The 23291-nt window shown below is 46.4% G+C and overlaps 3 protein-coding genes across 3 annotated transcripts in view; 1 reads left to right on the top strand and 2 right to left on the bottom strand.

Annotated features, from left to right (window-relative positions):
- The first annotated feature begins 5927 nt into the window (after nt 1–5927).
- On the top strand, nt 5928–10466 carry LOC119326354 (DNA (cytosine-5)-methyltransferase DRM2-like). Its single transcript, XM_037600022.1, has 2 exons — nt 5928–6745; nt 7727–10466. The coding sequence occupies exons 1-2, from the start codon at nt 6212–6214 to the stop codon at nt 8906–8908; spliced, it is 1716 nt and encodes a 571-aa protein (XP_037455919.1). The 5' UTR covers nt 5928–6211; the 3' UTR covers nt 8909–10466.
- A 645-nt stretch (nt 10467–11111) lies between these two features.
- Nucleotides 11112–15786, bottom strand: LOC119324037. The gene is made up of 11 exons (XM_037597769.1): nt 15397–15786; nt 14851–14937; nt 14615–14734; nt 14331–14525; nt 14040–14243; nt 13467–13954; nt 12790–12889; nt 12486–12545; nt 12307–12399; nt 12106–12225; nt 11112–11839 (listed from the first exon to the last, which is right to left on the bottom strand). Exons 1-11 carry the CDS (start codon nt 15577–15579, stop codon nt 11489–11491), a joined length of 2001 nt encoding a protein of 666 aa, XP_037453666.1. The 5' UTR covers nt 15580–15786; the 3' UTR covers nt 11112–11488.
- A 601-nt stretch (nt 15787–16387) lies between these two features.
- LOC119323107 overlaps nt 16388–23291 on the bottom strand; it is an 8505-nt gene continuing 1601 nt past the window's right edge. Inside the window, exons 2-8 of the mRNA XM_037596683.1 lie at nt 23050–23217; nt 19609–20157; nt 18200–19528; nt 17714–18041; nt 17370–17625; nt 17051–17265; nt 16388–16908 (exon numbers count right to left, since the gene is read on the bottom strand). Of these exons, the coding sequence (XP_037452580.1) occupies nt 17058–17265; nt 17370–17625; nt 17714–18041; nt 18200–19528; nt 19609–20157; nt 23050–23217 (2838 nt within the window). The 3' untranslated portion in view covers nt 16388–16908; nt 17051–17057. The remainder of the gene's footprint in view (nt 16909–17050; nt 17266–17369; nt 17626–17713; nt 18042–18199; nt 19529–19608; nt 20158–23049; nt 23218–23291) is intronic.

The following is a 23291-nucleotide window of genomic DNA, read 5'->3' as shown; positions in this document are numbered from 1 at the left end:
TTGCACTGGATGTGAGTTTCTATTGATTTTGGGGGAGCTATGATCCTATTTTGTGCAATTTGTATCCAATACAAATTTTCTTATTTGTGCACAAATCATGGGGAGCTTCTCTAGTTTCTTTAGAACACTCCTCTGCTCATATCATAATATCATTTATTCTTGTGGCTCATGGGATCCTTGGTCTAGTTGGTTCAGTTGATATCCTTTGATTGCTTGCTTCAATTGGTATATTTTGACTGCTTCATTGCTTGTGTCTCTCTTTGTTATGTCTTTGTGGCATAGCATTCTTTAGCAATCTTTGTGCCTCAATATAGTTTGTGTCCCTCCAAGTATTTACCTTTGGGTATGTGTATTGCATTCCACTCTCTTGTTGAGAAATACACATTTTATGGAGGACCACAATTTATATTGGCCTTCTTAGATTTTTGCCCATTTTGGCAATCAATGCCAATGGGGGAGAAGTTTCAGAGAGTTTTGTGGAGAAGTTTAGAGAGTTATCTCCTCTTGCTTTGGTTTTGTTCCTTAGCATTTGCATCTCATTCGCATGCACTTGGTTGTTGCATTGCATGGTGATGAATAATTCCTTATATAAACTCTCTTGAAAGTGATTGTCATCAATTACCAAATGGGGGAGATTGAAAGAACATGCGGTGCCCCCATGTTTGGTTTTGTAATTGATGACAATCTCTATGGACTAATGGTTGTCTTGAGTTATATTTGAAGGATTTGTCCATAGGCTTCTCTTGAAGTCGATGTGTTGGTTTCAAGGAGTTTATGAGTTGACCAAAGTGCTATTAAGGAATTATCCAAAGATTGGTCATGTGAGTGTTGAGCTTATTGCAAGCATGTCTTGAAGAAGAAGATTGTGTGATCATTCATGTTTACCTTCAGGACATCATCCAAATGAAGAGAGTTGGAAAGATTCAAGGTTGATCAAGACTAAGTCAAGAGTGAATCAAGTTGATCAACTCACAAAGCGTAGAAGATGTACCGAGAGGGATCAAGTGATCCCATGGTATGGTAAGCATTGTCCATTGCACTTTGTGTACTAACCCATGGTCTATGTGAGAGTTCTATGTGGGGTTAGGCACGTGTCCATGGGCTTGTGTCAAGAGGAAGATATCATACAACCCATGGAAAGGATGACATCAAGTGGTGATCGTCATCAAGATTGCCATGTGCAAGTTCAAGTGGAGCATCACGAAGAGATCAAGTGCTTGAATGTTGCCATCCATTGTGGTGTCAATGGACTTGTGAAGATGTGCTAAAGAGTGGCTCACCCATACTGGACTATGAGGGAGCAACCATCTAGTCCTCATCGAGCCAACGCAATCAAGAAAGGTGGTCCAACTTGAGGGAGTCAAGATCGTCATCATCTAGCTCAAGTGGACCATGTGCTAGGCAAATGTTTACCCTTGATAGATTTTCTATTTTACCGGTCTCGTGGTGGTAGTTGGGAGATCGAGTTATAGGAACGTTTGTCGTACTATCAAGGGGGGCTCTCAAGTTGGTAGCTTGAGCATATTGTTAGTAGAGAGCTCAAACCATTGCATCCTTGCATCATGTTTCTTGGTTCTTGTTTGGTTCTCTTTGTGAGTCTTAGAGCTTATGGTCATCTTGATGACAAGCTTGAGTTCATCGAAAAACGGAGTTCGCATGCGTCTTCTTTGATGTTTTTGGTGTTGGAGGTTTTACCGGTCTTATCCGAGGAAGGGTTCTCACCTTTTTCTTATGGGCCTTTTCCATTTTGCTTCTTATTGATATTTCTTTCAATATTGTGTTAGCCCTTATCGCTAGCTTTCCAACAAACTTGGTTTCATCGAATTCGGAGTCTGTTTGCAAAAGTTGTGGCAGTTTTAGTGTTCTGAAAAGGCTGCAACGGCACTACCGCCAATTGGAGCGGATGTAATTTTTTACTACCGCTCGAGAGCGGTACTACCACGGCTCCTACAGCGGCAGTACCGCTTCGGACCAAAAAACTCGTCCCATGTCCTGCGGAGGTAGGTACGGAAGTATTTTTTTTGTACCGCTCGCAAGCAGTAGTACCGCTACCATTTGCGGTAGTACCGTGAGGACGAGCGGTAGTACCGCTCCGTTGGTTCTACTGGCCTTTTTCCTCCTCGTTGTTGTTTTTCAAAGGGGTACTACCGCCCTAGCGGTAGTACCGCTCCTTGGAGCGGTAGTACCGCTGTGTGCTGGCTGTGAGCATAACGGTTGGATTTTCTCCCACCTATAAAAGGGGTCTTCTTCCCCATTGAACCTTATCTCTTAAGCTCGTGTTCTTCCCCCATTGTTGATCTTCTTCGAGCTTGCTAACTCCCAACCCCTCCAATGATTCTTGCTAGTTCTTGAGGGAAAAGAGAGAGGAGATCTAGATCCACGTTTCCACCAATCACTTTTCCCTCTAAGTGAGGGGAACCCCTTGGATCTAGATCTTGGAGTTCTTCGTGTTATTCTTTCATTCTTCCTCTCATTTTCCTCCCTAGCATTAGTTGCTTTGGTGGGATTTGGGAGAGAAGGACTTGGGCACTCCGTGTGACCTGGCCATTGCATTTGGTGCATCGGTTTGAGTTCTCCACGTGATACGTGGAAGTTACAAGTTGAGAAGCTTATTACTCTTGCGTGCTTGGTACCCTTGAGCTTGTTACTCTTGGGTGTTTGGACACCCTAGAGCTTGTTCCTCTTGGGTGCCTGATACGTCTGCAACGTATCTATAATTTTTGATTGTTCCATGCTATTATATTACCCCTTTTGGATGTTCATGGGCTTTATTTTACACATTTATATAATTTTTGGGACTAACCTACTAATCGGAGGCCCAACCCATATTGTTGTTTTTTTGCCTATTTCAGTATTTCGAAGAAGAGGAATATCAAACGGAGTCCAAACGGAATGAAACCCTCGGGAGCGTGATTTTTGGAATGAACGTGATCCAAAGGACTTGAAGTGCAAGCCAAGAAGCTGCCGAGGCTTCCACGAGATAGGAGGGCGCCCCCTTGTAGGGCGAGCCCCCTGTCTTGTGGGCCCCTCGGGCAGCCACCGACGTACTTCTTCCTCCTATATATACCTACGTACCCCGAAAACATCCAGGAGCACCACGAAACAAAATTTCCACCATCGTAACCTTCTGTATCCGCGAGATCTCATCTTGGAGCCTTCGTCGACACTCTGTCGGAGCGGGAATCGACCATGGAGGGCTTCTACATCAACATCCTTGCCCCTCCGATGAGTTGTGAGTAGTTTACCACAGACCTACAGGTCCATAGTTATTAGCTAGATGGCTTCTTCTCCCTTTTTGGATCTCAATACAATGTTCTCCCCCTCTCTTGTGGAGATCTATTCGATGTAAACTCTTTTTGCGGTGTGTTTGTCGAGATCCGATGAATTGTGGGTTTATGATCAAGTTTATCTATGAATAATATTTGAATCTTCTCTGAATTCTTTTATGTATGATTGAGTTATCTTTGCAAGTCTCTTCGAATTATCAGTTTGGTTTGGCATACTAGATTGATCTTTCTTAACATGGGAGAAGTGCTTAGCTTTGGGTTCAATCTTGCGGTGTCCTTACCCAGTGACAGAAAGGGTTGCAAGGCACGTATTGTATTGTTGCCATCGAGGATAACAAGATGGGGTTTATATCATATTGCTTGAGTTTATCCCTCTACATCATGTCATCTTGCTTAATGTGTTACTCTGTTCTTATGAACTTAATACTCTAGATGCAGGCAGGAGTCGGTTGATGTGTGGAGTAATAGTAGTAGATGCAGGCAGGAGTCGGTCTACTTGTTATGGACGTGATGTCTATATACATGATCATGCCTAGATAATCTCATAACTATGCGTTTTTCTATCAATTGCTCGACAGTAATTTGTTCACCCACCATAATACTTATGCTATCTTGAGAGAAGTCTCTAGTGAAACCTATGGCCCCCGGGTCTATCTCTTATCATATTTGCTTTCAATCTACTTTTATTTGCATCTTTACTTTTTGCATCTACATTATAAAATACCAAAAAATATATTTATCTTATCATACTATCTCTATCAGATCTCACTTTCGCAAGTGGCCGTGAAGGGATTGACAACCCCTTTATTGTGTTGGTTGCGAGTTCTTTATTTGTTTGTGTAGGTGCGTGGGACTTTTGAGGAGTCTCCTACTGGATTGATACCTTGGTTCTCAAAAACTGAGGGAAATACTTGCGCTACTATTGCTGCATCACCCTCTCCTCTTCACGGAAAACCAACGCAAGCTCAAGACGTAGCAGTGCCTTGGTGTCCTAGACGGTTGGTGTTGTTCGGAGCTCAATCATTATTGTGTAAAGCTCCGGGCAAGTGTCAGGGTCTCCAATTAGGTTGTGGAGATTGCCCCGATCAATTTGATGGGTACCGGTGACCGCCCCCAAGGGTTGCCAAAGTGTACGGGTTCGGTGACCGCCCCCAAGGGTTGCCATTTGTACGGGTTCTGTGACCGCCCTCAAGGGTCCCTTAGTGGAATCACGGCATCTTGCATTGTGCGAGGGCGTGAGGAGATTACGGTGGCCCTAGTGGCTTTTTGGGGAGCATTGTGCCTCCACACCGCTCCAAATGGAGATTAGCATCCGTGAGGGTGTGAACTTCGGGATACATCATCGTCTCCGCGTGCCTCGGTTATCTCTTACCCGGACCCTTTACTTATGCACTTTACTTTGTGATGGCCATATTGTTCTTTGTCATATATCTTGCTATCACATAGTTACTTATCTTGCTTAGCATAAGTTGTTGGTGCACATAGGTGAGCCTAGTTGTTGTAGGTTTTGTGCTTGACAAATTAACTGTTAGATTTATTCCGCATTTGTTGAAGCCTCTACCGTAATTATTTTAAAACACCTATTCACCCCCCCCTCTAGGCGACATCCACGATCTTTCACTCGGCCCGATCCTCATCCTCGCCGGCCTGCTCTACGCGCTGGTCTGTGTCGGCCTCGGCCTCGTGGCGCGGTGCGCGTGCTTGTCCTTCGCCTTGGCCTCGTGGCGCGGACGCCCCGCCCGTCGCCAACGCGCGCTGCCCACCGTCAGGTACGTCGCCGACGGCGGCGAGGCGTCGGAGGTGGACGTGTGCGCCATCTGCCTCGCCGAGTTCGATGACGGCCAGGACATGCGAGTGCTGCCGCAGTGCAGCCACGCATTCCACACGGCATGCGTCGACGCCTGGCTGCGCTCGCACTACCAGCGGCGACCCCGTAGCGGCGCGCGAACGCCCCAGGGCATGAAGCGCGCGACATGGTCCGGGTGGAGGTCGAGCGCGCGCCACGGGGACGTGATCCGCGGCGTCCTCGCGGCGTGCGTGGTGCTGAGCCAGCAGTTCCACGCGTGGGCGCATGAGAAGCGCCGCCGCCTGCCGCCCGACGTCGAGGCGCCGCAGGACGCTCACGTCCTGGTGTCGCGCGCGCAGCACGCCGCGCACCACCGCCAGCCCTACAACACCAACTACCGCATCCTCAGCGGCATGTGGAACGGGGTGCTGGACAGGCATAAGGTGTTCGAGGCGCTGGAGATGGTCGTCTTCTTCCGCACCGACGTCCGCGCGCGCTCACGGGACGAAACGCAGGCCGCCTGGATGGAGGACACTGGCGGTGCCACCGCCGCCGTCGCTCTGACTGACAGCTCGTAACATACATCGAGCGCGCGAAGGCGGCGGCGAGCGCGCCCCAGGGCATGAAGCGCGCGACCTCGTCCTCGTCGGCTCCCGCTTCTCGCCTTCTGGGGGCGCAACGAATGGAAAAATTCCCACCCTCGGGCCAAAGTTCTCGCCGGCAGCCCCCCAAGAGGTGAAAAAAATGCTTCCTTGGGGGCTCAACGGCTGGAGATGCTCTAAGTTCCAATTTTAAACAAAGTGGTTCATCACATTTTACCTTCGCTGACCCTAGTCAATATTTTTCACAAAACCCCATGGACAATCATCTCTTCTAATTTTAGGCCCTTGCCCTGTCTTCCCCGTGCTCCACCGCCGCCCTCGCGAAACCCCTAAGCCGCCCTCCGCTCGCGCCGCCCGGCCGCCACCGCACACCTCGTCGCGGCCATACTCCTCCCACCTCCCCGATCTCGCGCCGCGACTTTGCTCCAGCCGCCGGAGGGCTAAGCAACGGGCCCTAACTCAGCTCCCCCAGCCGCTCCCAGTCCCGTGCTCTGCCCTACCTTGCTCCAGCCGCCGGAGTGCCGCAGGACAGGGAGATGAGGGCACCGCTCCGCCGCCTCCCCTCCTTGCTCGTCCGCGGCCTCCGTCGCCATCTTCCTCCCCGCCCGAATCTTCTTCCTCGCCGGCGGCCACAGTGCCCATCTTCCGCTCTTCCCGGAGCTTCTTTCTCGTCGGCGGCCCCCTTCCCATCTCCCCCCTTGCCTGCATCTTCTTCCTCGCCAGCGGCCACCGTTGCCGTCCCCCTCCGCGCCCGTATCGCGGCCGTATTTGCCAAGCATCCCTGCCGCATCCCGAATTCTTTCGTTTCTTGTATTAAATCACAGAACAAGAGATACTCAGGGATACGCGTATCCCCACGCGTCCTGGCGCATCCCCCTGTCGTGTGCGCGCCGCGCAGGGGCATCGCGTCGCTTTCGAGTTTGGTGGGTGACTGCTCTACTTCTGGCTGCGCCCCCCAGAGCATTGAAGATGACCGCGACAACGACGACGATCTTGATTCCGAGAATTGGGATGGCAACAATGATGCTGCTGGTGGGAGTGAGCCCAACTCTGATCGTTCTGATGATGAGGTAGATGATTCTATATCTCCAGCTTGATAATTTAGTATAATTGTACGTATAATGATGATCTATGTGAAATATTTGTCTTGTTGAATTTTTTAAGTAGTCGTTGGTACAAGTGAAACAGCCAACATGATATCTGAGACAGAGACGTCACTGTCACTCTCACGAAATAAGTTTTGGATTTTTTTCATTCAGCCAGCATTGTCCCACTAATTTAAGATCAGCACCAAATAAGAGTTGACATATCTCAGTAATATGGAGTCTGTTTGCGACGCAATTAGCTAATTAGTGCAATCCTGCAATCGATAACTTGAGCCACTCTGATGTGCAATCATGCAATCGATAACTTGAGCCACTCTGATGTGCAATCATGCAATCGAATTAAATTAACCTGAAGATAAAGCAAATATGGTTATCACCAGATGTAGTAATGCCTCCCTCTTGTAATTGTTGATTTGACGAGCATGATTTGATGGAGAAGGCACCTTATGTTAATTTTTGTTTACTCTTAGGCATGGATGCCCCCTCTTTCTGTATTAATTGACTGATCTATGCATCACAGTCAGCAGGAGATTGTCATCCTAGAAATTCATCTGACCACGAAGTACCTTGTGGTTTTACTCTAAATGTGAATAAAAAACTTTTTTCTCTTTTAGTCTATAAACCTTATGCTGCTTAGAATTCCTGCGTTCTGAAAGTTGCCAGTTTCACTTTGCTTCTTTGCTCCTTTTTGGCCCCATCTGTCAGTCAACACCCACCTTCTTCACCGCACAGATATTTTTGGTTGGAAGTTAGCACCCAGCAAACAAATAAAGGCCCATTAGAGAACCATTTACGCTTGCATGCTATACAACACCGAAAAAAACAAGGACTGTTACCACAAGAAGCCTGCCCTTTAACTCGTAGCCCTGGGAACACATTTGCACGAGGAAGACACGCATCACCTTCTAGTTCGATGCAAGGACACTGATTTGTGTAATTTTGCAGGCTACGGGCAGCTTCTTTGATTCCTTTGGACAGAGAAAGAAAGTGAGACTCATGGAAGAGAGCAATAAGAAGAGGAAGCGATATGGAGGTGAAGCACAAGGAAATCAACCTCCTTTTGATGGTAGCCAGGACGACCCAATGCCTCTTCCAAATCCAATGGTCGGGTTTAATCTGCCTAGTGACAGGCTACGGTCAGTTAAGAGAAGGCTTACGAAGCAAGCTACTGGACACCCCTTCTTTTATTATGAGAATGTGGCCTTAGCCCCTAGAGGCGTATGGAGAACTATTTCAAGAACCTTATATGACATCGAACCAGAATTTGTGGATTCTAAGTACCTTTGTGCAGCTGCCAGAAAACGAGGTTATATACACAATCTACCAATTGATAACAGGTCACCTCTCCTTCCCCTCCCCCCAAAGAATATATTTGAGGCGTTCCCTGATTATGAGAAGTGGTGGCCTTACTGGGACCCAAGAAGGCAGCTAAACTGCCTGCTGACGAGTGTGGCAAGTGCAAAGCTGACAGAACGCATCGAGTATGCTCTTGCAAGCTCAGGCAGTCTACCATCTCCAAGTGTTCAGAAGTATGTCACGGATGAATGCAGGAAATGGAATCTTGTGTGGATTGGAAAGAACAAGGTTGCGCCTTTGGAGCCTCATGAGATGGAGTATCTACTTGGTTTCCCAAGAGACCACACGAGAGGAGTATGCAAGATGGAGAGGTACAAAGCTCTTGGCAACTCATTTCAAGTGGATACAGTTGCTTATCACTTGTCAGTGTTGAGAGACATGTTTCCTGATGGTATAAATGTGCTGTCTTTATTCACTGGTATTGGAGGAGGAGAAGTAGCTCTGCACAAGCTTGGGGTCCACATGAAGACAGTGGTTTCTGTTGAGATTTCTGAAGTGAACAGGAGGATTTTCAGAGGTTGGTGGAATCAGAATCAAACGGGTGGCAGTCTGATTGAGATTCCAGACGTGGAGACTCTCACTAATGATTCAATCGAGTCATTAACTAGAAGATTGGGTGGTTTTGACTTGATAATTGGAGGCAGCCCATGCAACAATCTTACTGGCAGCAACCGTCACCACCGTGATGGTTTACAGGGCGAGCAATCTGCTCTGTTCTACGAGTACTCGAGAATACTGAATGTTGTCAAGTCCGTTATGGCGAGGATGTAGCCTATCAGCCTATCCGTTGTAGTGGCTGTTTGTTCATTTAGTGTTTATCTCTAAGAAACTGAATGTTCAAGTTTAAACAGAGCTGATGTGGAGGAGGTTTATCTGGGAGTCACATTTAGCATCTGATTTATTATTGCTAACTAATTTACAACCTGTTCTTTTTTATTGAAAGAAAATCTACAGTGGCCCCCCTTAAACTCTTACCGGAGTCCAATTTCAATTGTCAACTGTTTACTTGACATCGCCAACTGAAAAAAAGGTACTACTGAATCAACAGCGTGTGTGAGTTTGGGATGATGAATGCCTACATAAAGATGCGATCTGATTGTTTAAGTGATGACAGATGGCTGTATTTCTCCAATATTTTATAATGATGATATACTTGCATTGTTACTCTTGCTATGTAAATGTGCAGTTCTGTATGTAGGTTACCAATGACAACATTTTGGGGTTCTTGGTGTGTAGCCTATGAGCTCCATCATTACCTTGGCTTCTTTGAAGTATCTTTAAATGGATTTCGTTTTCAGCTGAGTTCTATTAACTTAAATTTGGGTAGTTTTGACATGTTGAACCCTGTTCTATTTTTTCCTTTCCATAGTTCCTGTTGACTGAAAATAGAGGTAAAATCATGAGAAGCTAGCAAAGGTAGCTATTCTAGGATGCATCACTGCTTGTTGTGTCTTCCAGTCTCTGTTTGCTAGCTATTTGTAAAGCAAACTTGTGTTGTGGCCTTTGCTGTTTATATTTATGTACACATGGAAGTGAGAACTGTTTATATTTCTGTACACATAGAATGCGTTGTACCCTTATTTATTTTTACTTCAATTCCAGAATTTTCAGCATTTATCTCATGAGGCAAAGGAAAAACTGTAATTTTGTCAGACGTATTTGTCTCGTTCTTCAAGGAAGTTGTCGGGCAATTTAAGACTGGAATTTGGTGTTTCACTTGCAATGCAAAAGAACTGATACGTTCACACAGATATAAGATAGTCTACAGTGGAGTGCAAACCAAGCTGTTACAGTTGCAGAATTAGTATCTGGTCCCTACTGCAATGCAAACATGGCCGATGCGCTTTCAGAAATAGCTTGTTCTGTTCTTTTTCTTGCTAGATTATTTTGATTTGCATGTTAAGTTGCCAATATAGTTTTCCTAGCTGGCTTCTGGCCTGGCATCTGGACCTGTTCGGACGGGCTCTGGCATATCTACGCTGACAACTTCTGTGGTCTGCTGTATGATAACTGTGGCCTCTCAACTCTCGCTGAAGCTTCATTCATTTTCAGTTACATGTAGATGTCTTTTGCAGCTGGAAGCTGAGATTTCTGTAGAGTGTAATGGAATCATATTCTTGTGACAATAGTAACATGCCGTCGCTGGTTGCTCGTGGACTGATTATTCTGATTATTCCTTTGCTGGTGTATTTATGTTCTTTAGAGGCTTTGGTGATCCAGATGAAGATGTGAAACTCAGGGCATTCGCGGCGATATTAAGCCGTCTGTCCGGAGGCGGACTAAGAAGGGAGGGAGCTGCTGAGGCAGACTAAGAAGAGAGGGAGCTGCTGGAATGCAAGGCTAATGAAGATACCTTGCACTTTCACCATTAAAAAAAAACTTGCACTTCTTCTGAGTCTACATAATTATAGTATGGAGGCATTTGTCGTTGCTCATCTTGCAAGAGGAAATCCATTTATACTCCCTCCGTTCCTAAATATAAGTCTTTGTAGAGAATCCACTATAAACCACATACGGATGTATATAGATGCATTTTGAGTGTAGATTCACTCATTTTGCTCCGTATATAGCCCATAGTGAAATCTCTACAAAGACTTACATTTAGGAACGGAGGAAGTACAAATTAACCTTGACAGCACATGGTAATGTTCAGGCGGTTCTTTAGCATTGCGTCCATGGATATAGGAGTTGCCACCACCATCAGGCTGGAATGACAGCGAGAGATTCGGATGATTGTTCAAACAATTTTACACATTCTTAAATATTTGTATTGGATATATGTAAACAACAAGTATATATTTGTTCTAATAGAAAGTACTTCCACTATATTTAAGTTTCAAATCAGCATCCAGTTCACAAGTTATTGACATTGTAAATCTCTGAAGCTGATTTACGTAATGTTGTTTATGCTCTGCATGAATCTAAATATTGGCCCATCTGCAATAATTTCATTCCAGCTATGGCCGCATTTCAGTGCAAAAAAGATAACCCTCTCACAATATATGGCACCACCCAGTTTATTAGTGCACAACTTACAAACCAATCAACCCAGACAAAAACACCTTTACAAAAGAGAAAAAGTATATATTTAAGAAAAGAAAGACCAAAGCGGTATCCCCGGTATGAAACGCAGCGCCAAACACCATGAGATCCAAAACATCTTCCTTTCGCCGTTATCTTGGTAGAGATAATCCAACTTCGCAAAATGAAATATCTTCGCCGAGGCGGTTTCTGAGCTCTGCTGTGTTGTATAATTTCCTCCCCAAAAATGTACACCATATACAACTAGCCATCACATTTTCCAGTCTGCAAAGAATGAATTCTGTGGCCCAAACATACCAGCTGGCAGGATCAGCCTAGGGAGCCTGTTCTGTGTTGTGGCTTCTGGGAGCCACTGCTGTCAGGCAAGAACAGGTACCGGAATTTCGAGTCGAACGCGACCACGGTGAAACTGCGTGCCCCGAGAAGCCGCTGCCTCCTCTGAGAGGAATACTCTCGGATGGCTGCTACTTGTTCAGGTGAGAGGTGATGGCAGATCCAGTCCGTGAACAGGGAGTCTTCGACGGCCCCCTTGGCGTAACTCTGCAGTAGCTTTGGGATCAGTAGTTTCCCTCGGTCACTTATGCCGACGGAAGCTTGGATGTAGTCTCTCAATGACTCCAGAAGCTCGTTCCTGACGTTTGCTGCCGTGAAGATTCTTACCTGTATGACAGCAGATCATCACCTCAATAACATGAATATTAGAATATACACACAGAGGGAAAGATAGATTATACTTTATGATTCTTATAATTGGTTATGGCAGTGCACATGTTCAAATATCCTAGATAGTACGCTAAAAGGGCGTGTGAGCAAGGTTTGAATGAACAAGCATTGCATAACAGGCTAGGTTTTTTTCCTTTATATAGAATGGAAGAGCAATATATGCGTATTTCCAGGAAATTATGACAATCTCTTCATGTACTTACAGCTGGTGAAGAGAACATTCCACAACTGAGACCAAACAGCAGAAGGGGCTCAGCTTGATCGATCGAATACTTCTTGTGCCCCTCAGAAATTTTGAACTTCTGAAGAGCCAACATCAAAGACTACAAACGGGTAGGGAGAACAATAAGAGGAATTATAACAAAACTAGGGGCAAACAAAATGGATTGAGAGAAGAGTTATACAAGTTGGGGCCGGTGCACTGGAGTCTTCATCTTTAGTATCACATACTCTATTTCAGCTGCACTGAACGACTGCCCACCAACTGTGTAACAGGCCTGCGTCACCAACTCACTTTAACCGACTGCCTCACTGAAGAAAGATGGAATGTATTTGTTCAACTGGAAACAAAGACTCGACAAACCTTTTGCATTAGAGAGAAAAGCTTGATGTCATTCCGGGGAACTCCGTATGCTAGGTATGACTGGTAGATGCCAATACAGAATTGTTAGTGCACGAGGCTCAACATGCATGTGATAGAGAGTTGAAAATTAAGGCTTTTTATAAAGAAAGATTTGGAATGGAAATATAACAGAACTGAGTGATCTTATTTTTCTATTAAATATGGAATATCAAAGTAGATATATAGAATCAGGGAAATGTATAAATTCTTTTGAAATACATTTCATGCCTGCAAACCAGCCTTGTAATTAACAACTTGTACTTACATGCATTATCAGCGCATTATACAAGTTAATCCAAAAGGCTAGCCGCTCATCAGAGTTCAAACAATTAGGGTTAACTTTTGATAGCTGCTCCACAAGAAATCTGCAAACCAATAAGAATGATACACGAATTACTAAATATAGTGATCTAAACGTTCTTATATTTCTTTACAGAGGGAGCAAGAACTTAAACTTGCTCCAGAATAATGGGCTTATGGGCAGGTATAACACCAATTAGGAAAATTTGTCGCGAAAAAGATGCTTTCATGCATCGAGATTCTTTTATTCCTAAGATTTATGTTATAGATGGATGATCAACCAAAGAAATGGGGATGCAAAAGTTTGTTAGCAAACACATTCAGATATAAGCAAATCACATGCTGACAAGGATACCTTATGGTGCTAAATGATGATAAGCAGCCCGGTTTTCAAAAGAAAAAATACTTAGTTTGATTGTTTCCAGAAACTAAAGTTTACATCGAGTATCCTATTCTTCCCTCAGTTCAGTTATTTGTAGATTCAATTAGGGCACTGCAATTAGAAATGTTGATCTGACATTAACAGTTCCACATGTATGAATTAAAATCCATTGCTCCATAAATAAGTAGTGATATTTGTAAGTACATAAAATGTCTAAAGTAGGATTGTTGTTAACTTTGGCCAAGGTTGCAGCAGCAAACCTGAACTTTTTTAGAGCTTCAGATGCATATTCAAGTTGCTCCTTTCCAACCGACATCCAAGATACTTCAGCTGCTGAACAGTAGTTTCCGATGTCTCTACGGGTTCCCTTTCCATTAACTTTATACGGGTCAAAGTTTCTTGCTTTATTCATCATCTCATCATTGTGATAGGAGTCAACCGAAGAGCTCCGTAGCATTGAGGGTAATATGGATGAATCTGAGAAGGATGCCAGTGTAGAACCAGATAGACGCTCCGCTGAGGAAGATGAACAATCAGAAGACGCCTTCCCAGATATCTTGGAGGATTCAGATAAACGGAGGAAAATGTTTCTCATGCAGCGCACCATCTCCTCTGATAGCTGATTTGGGTAGTTCCAAAGATTTCCTCCTTTCAGGCTAGTTAACTTTTGAATGGACTGTTCAAATGATAAATCATCGATCTTTTCATCTTCTTTGCCTTGATTTTCCACCGAGCACGATCCTTGCATCTGCAGAAACAATTAAGCTTCGATATACTAATAATATGTATGAGAAGTACACGAATAGGCTGTTATGCATAAGCATGAAAATGACCTCTTCGTCCCGGTGCTTTTCCAACAGTCCGTTTAAAGAGATATCTTGGTGTTTCTCGAGCAGCCTATTTAGGGAAACCATTTGTCTATCTTCGGACTCTTCTCCAATATCCGGGTCATATTCAAGTTCTGTGAGTAAATCTTGTTGCATTGATCTCATTGACTCGGATCCACCGAACTTCAAATCCCTCAACGATGATATGTGCTGATGAGAAATACAATCAAGAAACCGTCAATAACTCTCCTTTATCAGGAATAATGCACCCTTAGATATTGCCAGATAAAAACTTACTTCTTCCCATGTACACGTGCAAGTTGACAGCGAGCGGTCATCTGAGGACGCAGATGGCAAGCCTCCTGGGTTATTTTCGGCAAGTAGCCGTTCATTCCTTTCATGACAAAGCTGGTAATACAGATCATTTAACTCCTTTTCGAGGTTCGAAACGGCACCCTCCAGGGAGGCAATGTTAACTAGTAGCTCCTGTGTCTACATAATGGATGGAAGGTTAAAGCAAGATTAGTGAATGCACATTGACTTTCTAGTAAATGACAATGTAGTATAAATAGCTGCTGCACCTCAGGTGGGATCTTGGCAGAAGAATTCAATGCAGGCGGCGGCGCGTTCTGCGTGACAGCGTCCGCCAACGCCACGTGCAACTCGATCTCTTTCTCGAGCTGCCTCTGCAGTTTCTTAACCTGCATGAATTTTACCGGATAAGAACAAACGCCGTATCCAGGCACCGACATACATTACATACATCGAACCGTCGAAAAACGACATGTAACCATGGAGAAGAAGAGTAATCACACACTTCCTGCTCGAGCTCCGACCGGTAGCTCCGCGCCCTGCCTCTGCGGCTCTCCTCTCTCCTGCCGCTGCGACTGCCCTTGCCATCATCCTACAACAAGAACAAACCAAAGCAATTCAGTCAAGATAATGCTATCAATAAAGTTCAAGAGGATAATGCTATTAATCCATCCAATCTTAGAGATAGAGGTCAAGTGAGCACTAAGCAACAAGATTGCCGGTTGACCGCACAGCCTGTGGTGGTGATTTAATCGGGAGTGGGGGACGGACGAGGCGAGGGGACAGTGTGGGGCAGTTCGTCCATCCGGGACAAGGACGTTGTCCCACCGTACGGCGCCCTCTGCGCGACGGCACCCGCAAAGGGACAGCGATTTGATCTGGTTTGCGGCGTTAGGTGCTAAAATCTCGCCTTTCTCCACCAAGAATCTAGGCTTTTCGCAACCACGCTATGGCTCCTAATAATCCGGACATCTAAATTTAATTTTTAAAAATAGCAGGAGTATGATGATTTCTGTGGGTCGTGACTTCGCAGTGCGGAGCAGGAACTTACCCCGGAGCAGCTGGCCGCCGGCGCCGGCGCGCCGACGTCCCCCGCGGACACGTGCGGTGTGCGCTGCAGAGCGCGGCCTGGCTCGGGGGGCCTCCGTCCGCCGGCCACCTTCTGGATCAGGGAGGCGGAGACCATGTCGGCGGCGGCGGAGGGGAGCGCGTCCTCGGCCCGCGCGCACGGCATGGGCGGCGGGGCTCCGGTCCGCCAGTCCTGGCCCTTTCCTCCCGCGACGCCACCGGCCTGCCGCCACCTGACCAGACCCTACGCGGCAGCGCCGGTCGCGCCGCGGCGAGCCTCCTCGACGGGGTGCATTGCGTCGGCGTGGGGAGGGGCGTTGGGCGTGGGTGGGCGCGCGGCGAGGCCCGAGACGAGAGGGTGGCTTTATGGCGGGCGGGCGTTTGGGCGTGCGCGCGTGGTTGCGGGGCGGGGCGGCGGGCGTGGGAGGGAGGGAAGGAAAGGGTGGACTTTTGGCGGAGTGGGGTGCGAGTGGGAGGGCACTAGTACGAGTACGACTACTACGGGTGGAAAGGTGACGATTTTGACCATGATGGCCCGCGGGCGTGCCGTTGGTTGCCAACTTGCCCCCCTCCGCCGGTCAACTTGTAATGTTGTCAACGCAATTTCCATGGTCATTTTGTAAGTACATACTGTAGTAGTACTATAGTACTTGTATGCTCTGTAAAAGTGAGATGTTTTCACCGTGTTGCCACGTTATTTTGAGTTTTGAATTTTGGATTTTGGATTTTGGATTTGCTTGCTTGCTTCCTGCTGTTTTGGGCGGTCTGATTGCAATGGATGGCCTCTTGTGCTGTCTCTTCTGTGTTTGCTTCCTGTGCTGTTTGGAACCATTTGACAAAAACAGTTGCCTCCTGCTATTACTTGGCCCGTAGCAATGATGCTATAACTCGCGTCTTCAAACAGTCCAAAAAACAACATTTCTTACTACAATTTTACCATTTTCTTGTTATTTATGGGTTTGGATTACCGTATATGTGTTACCAACAAAGTGTTCATTACAAAAACGATCTGGCTTTACTGATAAAAATGAACTAAAGCACATCAGATCCAAGAAAATAAACCACACGAGAACGACAGAGATCCTTGGCAAAGCTCGTTCAGAGCCGTCAACTCTGGTCCCATCTTTTGCATCTTGACGCTCTTCCAAAACCCACCACGACCAAACCTGCACCAAACCTGGACTAAACACAAAGCTTTTGATGAGCCCGCGCGTGACCAACCTCCACAGCTTTCACCCAAAGGCATCCCCGGCTTTAGCCCGATGCTTTGCCCAAAGCAAACATTCATGGTATCTTTTCCACGAGGGCTATGCAAGTTTGCAGGCAGGCATGGCCGTTCATTCACGACGAATAAAAGTGATCGTATACAACGGTTAAACCGTTCTTCTTCAGGCACGGTTTCAACTTTGAGCCACCCGCATCGAAGATATACGATGTCCGCTTTCGGAACTTCAGATTACCTCACGAACGAGCAACACTCCTTCCTCCTGGGTCTCTGTAATCAGAAGATGTTAGTACCGCAAGCTTAGTTTCCACTCCTTTTTGCCAGCCAACTTTGGAAACCCACAAGAAGCTTTCAGCCTCCTGTGACCGTAGGCCGACAACATGCTTCGGAGAACTTATTCCACAGTATGTACCTCGGGATCATGCCGCGCACTGCAAGGACCCCATCTTGCGCAGATTATCGGCGGCATCGAGCTCAACAGCTGCCGCCTGCATTGCGTCCGACAGACCCTTGTCCCTGTCGGCATGGAAAAAGCGCTGTCGCCTCCGAGCGTCGTACACAATGTCCTGCCAGACAGACCTGTTCTTGGACAGGGTCGCCGCGTTGCCAATCACCCACAAGCAATGCCTGCGGACCAAAAGAAACCACCCAGTTCATTCAAGGCAGTCATAGACTCATAGTAGTATACATATAAGAACACATGACCACAAGGTTACTGATGCTTGGCTTACTTGGCCCTTGTGAGAGCCACGTTGGTACGCTTCGCGTTCCTGAGGAACCCGACCGCGCCATCCTCGTTGCTCCTCACCGTGGATATGATGATGACATCTTCCTCCCCGCCCTGGAACCCGTCCACGGACTTTATCTTGAGAGAGAAACCATCGCGGCTTCCGTATGGTTTCTCCAGCTTCTCCTGGAACGCCCTCACCTGAGCGTTGTACGGCGACAGGATGCCAACGGATAGCCTTGTTCCCGAAGAAGCCGACTCTGTGATGTGGCGTCCAGAAATAAAGAGAAAAAGTTATGCCACAAACGAAGGCCAGCATTATATTGTCTGCTTGTAGATATGACAGACCTCGGAACAGTCTCTCGACTATCAGCGAGACGACGGCGATCTCGATGCTGTTTTTGGGGCTCCGGCTATGCTCCTCGCTGCTCTCGCGCCCCCCATGCACGTTGATGAATGAGTACGGCCCAAACATGTTGCCTCTCAAGAGCCGGCGCCGGTGGCTCTTGGAGACGACGTTGGCCCCGTCACCTACCTTGCCGTCATAAAACCTCCACACAGGGAACCTGCTTATCTCCGGATGCATCCTGTACTGGGTGTCCAGGAGGTGCTTGCGGCAGCCTAGCGAGATCAGCCTCTCGAAGATGCTTCTTCCAAAATCGGCGTTCTCGGATATCTGCAACGACCATTTCACAAGCAAAGGGTCTTATTGGTCAAGTCTACTCTAGTACTAGTAACTACTAACTACTCCCTCCGTTCCATAATATAAGAGCGTTAGTGACTTATATTATGGGACGGAGGGAGTAGTAAGTGAACTGGCTTCAGAGATCATACTTTGCTCTTGACGAGAGCAGGTAGCTGGCGCTCGTCCCCGATGAAAACAGCGTGCCTTATACAAGGCAACTGCAGCGGGATCATGGCCTCACACTCCTTGAGCTGTGCGGCTTCGTCGACGACCAACAACTCCAGAGGGGGGAAGATCTCGGGCTCTTTGTGTTGCCGTTGTCCTTGCCCGCCAACAGGTTTCTGATTGTCCGTGGGCAGTACGTTATACAGCCTGAAAGAAGTGGAAACAGTGCACAGGATACTCTTGGCTCTCTGGAGCAGGTAGATTTCAATCGGTCGCTTGTCGCAGTAGCCGGGGAGCTTCAGATTGTTGCGCAGATGCTCCAGTTGTTCGAGACAGAGTGACCTTGCTTTCCTGAATCTGCATTCCTTGCATGGAGGATCGTTGCTCACAGAGCACGGGCTGCAGGCATCGCCCACATCGCTCACCCATGCCTCGTGTCTGTCGCCGGCACCGGCGTCTAGCAACGCACCAAGAACTCTTGTTACTTCTACCACATCGGACATGCACCAGAAATTCGGCGCCGTCGTAGGGTCCCTTGGGAAATCATTCTGCAATGTCTCGATGCAGTGGCACAAGTTGTGAGCGAGTTCCTTGTGAGTGGCTCTCACAAAATCCTTGAATGACAGGGTAACAAACACTTGCTCGTCTCCTTGGTTATTGCATCTATCCTTTTCATGATCATTCCCTTTATTGCATCTTGCAACATTTTTGTTCTTCTTATCTAGCACATTTGATGAAATGTTCCTCTTCTTCTCCTCCTCCTCACGGTCCTTGGTAATTTTATCGGTGTACAGCTGGTATTTGCTCACAGGCTCCGCAAGAAAATCCGTCAGCGAACGCAAGCAGTGCCACCAGCCTCCATTTGGCGAGAAGCATTGGGAAAGCCGCTCGACGCGACAGTCAAGGAACACCGCAGAGAGCTCATGGCTGGCCTCTACCTTCATCTTCTCATTGTTTCCCAGCAGAACGATGTCACTCAGGAAGCAGCCGCCGCTGCCGCCATTTGAGAACTCCCGGACAAGCTGGACTACTCGAGACGCGACCTCCAGCACCGCGGTGTTGGTCGGAGCACAAGTAAGCGTCCGGTGCCCCCTGAGCAGCATCGCCCAGAGTATGGTGCTGATGGTCTTGGTTTTGCCAGTCCCCGGAGGCCCCCATATCAGCTTCAGGGAAGGAGAAGGGCTCCCCATTGCTGCAACGGAGTCCTCTACTGCATTCAGCTGCGACTCGTTAAGCCTGAACCTGTCGAGCCCAAGGTCGTCGGTGGCACGGGACCGGTGAGATAACTGGGACCGGGAGTCATTTTCCACTGCCTTCATGTCGAAAAGAGAAATTTACAGGTAAGGTAAGACAGTGATGAAGAATCATAGCAGACTACATAAGAAGAGCATACCTTTGAGGCGCTGTATCTCCAGACGGCATCCACGAGACCGGCATCGCTCACTCTCTTCCGACCGCTCGTCTTCCCCAGCTGAAGGCACGTCCAGATGCGATTGTACGTCTTGGTGTTCATGAGGAAGGAGACGAACAGTGGCGCCATGGGCCTATTCGTTCCAGCGTCGACATCCACGGGCGGAACAGCCGTCGACAGCCTGACGATGAAGCAGTCAGCAGGGAAATCCTCGTCGTCTTCCCAGCTCTTGCAAACCGAACCCAGGACGTAGGATAACGGGTGCTTGCCCTTCCTCGAGGAGGAGACGGCGACGATGTCGTCCTTAACGGGAGCGTACGATGTTCTCCGGGCAGCCAGGAAACAGAAGAAGAAGGCCTGGGACTTCTCGCCATGGTCGAGCTTCTGAACCCTGGTTACCTGAACGAATGGTGCTTGGTGGTAGCCCTCGAACGAAGAGAGGAAGTCCGCGTGTACTTCCTCGACCAATGGGTCAGCAAACGAATCCAAGTAATGCTCCAGCGACGAGAATGTCTTGGGTATTTTCTTCACCTGGGATGATGGAGCGGTTTAGCCATTATCATTGCACGAATATCGAATCATTTTTTTATATACCTGCCGCTATGCTGTTAAGATGTGACTGGAAATGAAGCTGGCTACATTTCTTATTCTTGTACCAACAGTTAAGAATTAAAGGTAACAAACAAGTCACCATGAGTGCTAGAAAGAAATCTTAGGAGGGGTGAAGCTGCCGACATTTTTTTTCTTTCGAATAAATACCAAATCGTACGACTACATTAAAAGAACAAAATTGTGACGTAAGCCACGTTAACAGCTGCAAGCCTGCAACTGAGACTTTCATCCTCGGCTGGTTTCTTTCTGCAATCTGCATCCCTCTTGTTGCCCACTGCTGGTAACAAGAGAGGGGAGGCTGAGCATTTGGTCAATGTTGGTTCATTAGCTTCACAATCAACTCTATTTCTTTTGTAAAATGAATCGATAGTGTTCCCCTTAACCATCGCTAGGTTCGATTCTCTAGGCTGTGTAAACAACAAATTTATTCAGCGCAAAATCCCTGACCTAATTAGAACTTTTCCCGACTAATTAGGCAGGAAACTAGGAATTGAATCGGATAAAATTACAGACGGGGAGAGGGAGGGTAAGACTGCTCTTGCTGCTCACTGGTTCACCGCGCGCGGCGCCGGCGTCGCCTGCTGCCTGAGCAGCCGCGACGCGGCGTTGTGGCCTCTGGGAAGATCTGGGTTTAGAGCGCCCGTGGCCGGTGGCCCGTCATCCCCCACGCCGGAAAGCATCTGCCCCCCGCCCACCCACGCCGATCGCCAACGCCAAGTCCGCGCGAGAAGCGAGAGGAGAAAAACAGAGCTGCTGGCTGGCTGGCCGGTCGCCTGGTCGGTCGCTGCTGGCTGCTCCCCTCCCAGTGACCCAGTCCTAGGTTTTTATTTTTATTTTTTAGCGTTCCTCTCCCAAGTAGAAAGATATAAAATAAATGGGCCTGAGATGGGCCTCATTAGTTATGGGCTGCCAGGTAGAAGGATATAAAACAAAAGGGCCTTAGATGGGTCTAATTAGTTACTTCTTTTTCCTCTTTTTTTGCAGGGCAGGCGACAGCCAAGGTTCGCCCTAGTGGAGCTCTGCCATGGCCTTTGGACCAATTCACTCATCGTTCGACATGTGAGCTGTCAAAATGTAGCAACGGTTCAAGGCAACACTTTCAAGGAGTCACTGATCCAACCAACATCAGACCATGGCTATCACACCGAATGCTACTCTAGGTTATTGGATTTTACCGGATGAAATGTAAGCGTTATGTTAGCTGCATAGCCGCTTGCTGACACGTAACTAGCTAGCCAAAGGAGAAATCACCGAAAGAGAAAGACGTCATGGCCGTGCGGGCCATGGCAGCTCCTAGCAGTCGGCACCGCCTGATATGTTGCCTGGATGCAATTGGCAGCTAGAGCCCCGGTCCGGCCCATGACTGAGTCGGATCTGGCCTCGACATCGTTCGCCGATAGAGTTGAGGAAGAGAGTGTGGCGGTTCACACAACCCACACATTAGACAAAACTTTTGTTAACGATGTTGCTTAGAAATAAAATTTAATGATGATATTGGTCCTCTTTTAGAGGTTATGTTCACTGTCGATGGACAAACTAATGGGCACACGTATCATATCTTATCGGTGACTAGATAATTGTTCGTGAGTTGCAACTAGGGCATACATATAACTAGGGCGTAGATATTCTAGTGGTTCAACATCAATCGTGTCATATACCTTACACTCATCAGATTCTATATTTTCGTAAGATTTGATTGAGTATGTGTAGGGAAAGATATGGAAAGTTTTGATCTAGTTGACGTTTTGTTTGATTTGATTTGATTTAGGTATGGGCAGTAGAAGGAAAGGACAATTTTGATTTAGTTGAGGTTTTGATAAGAATTGATTTACTTTGATTGAGTTAATGCAGGTCGTAATTTTGGGTGGCAGGATGAAAACAAACCAAACGACAGACTCCCTTTTAATAATAGAGAAGGTTTAAGAGCCCTATATTTTGTAAAAAATCAAAAATGTAATTTTAACTATTTTTAAAGTCTGCCAAGACGTATACATGTTCTCTGGGTATTTGTGAAGTTTAATACCAATAAATTATTTGTAGGCTACAAAAAATATTCAAAATTCTAATCCAGATAAAAGTCCATTTTGAACTGTGTACTTTGCTTTTTTGTAAGCCACGTATGAAAATATATGCTGATGAAATTCTGTACATACTGCACATATATATACACATGTGCATTTTTTTAAAGATCTTTTATGTATGCAAATACTGTTTGAAAGAACGGGCTCGCTGGAGCCTTGCCACCGCAATGCATTATCGTGACTTAGCCATCCTACAACATGCCAATGATATGGTTTTATTTATCATGCCTTTAAAAGGTCAAAACATGAAGCTTATGTTTTTCATGCTTTTGAGCAGCGTGCAAAGATCAATTTTCATACGAGTGAAATATTGTTCATTGTCATGTCCAAAGAGGTTTCCAAACAATTAATTATCAGATAAAAATATATTTTTTAAATCAGTAAATCATGCCCCCCTCCCTCCACAAAAAAATTGTACCCCCTTCACTCCAGACTAGGTTGCATTCTGGAGCTGTCCTAATTCAATCTTTTTAAAATTGGACCAATTTTATAAGAAAAGTACCAACAATCATGGCAGCAAATTATTATCGTTAGATCCATCATGAAATATATTTTCAAAATATACCTACTGATTCCATACTTGTTGATATTTGTTTCCTATAAATTTGGTCAAACTTGACAAACTTTGACTCAGGGCAACTTTAGAATGCAATATGTTTAAAAAATGACAATAATTTTTTGTAAGTAGAATAGAATGGCTTGTCTAAGGCAATGGTTAAGAAATCCCAACCTTTTCCTTGAGCAGGTCCTTGTTGAGGACATCCTCTAGAGACCAAGAGAAGATTTTGTATTCCAGATAGGTAAGATCCCAAGTGTCCAACTTATGCTTGCCTTTCTTCATCCTAGACCAGAAATCCACCACATCCTTCAATTTCCTTTCCTCAACTGTAAGAAATTCCTGAAGAAAGGAAAACATGATATGAACCCTATATTCCAGTTAAAAAGAAGTAAATAAAGGATAATATTACATGG

Source organism: Triticum dicoccoides, chromosome 6B (genome assembly GCF_002162155.2).
Source record: "Triticum dicoccoides isolate Atlit2015 ecotype Zavitan chromosome 6B, WEW_v2.0, whole genome shotgun sequence".
NCBI classification, from domain to species: Eukaryota; Viridiplantae; Streptophyta; class Magnoliopsida; order Poales; family Poaceae; genus Triticum; species Triticum dicoccoides.
This window is presented reverse-complemented; position numbering and strand designations above follow the sequence as displayed.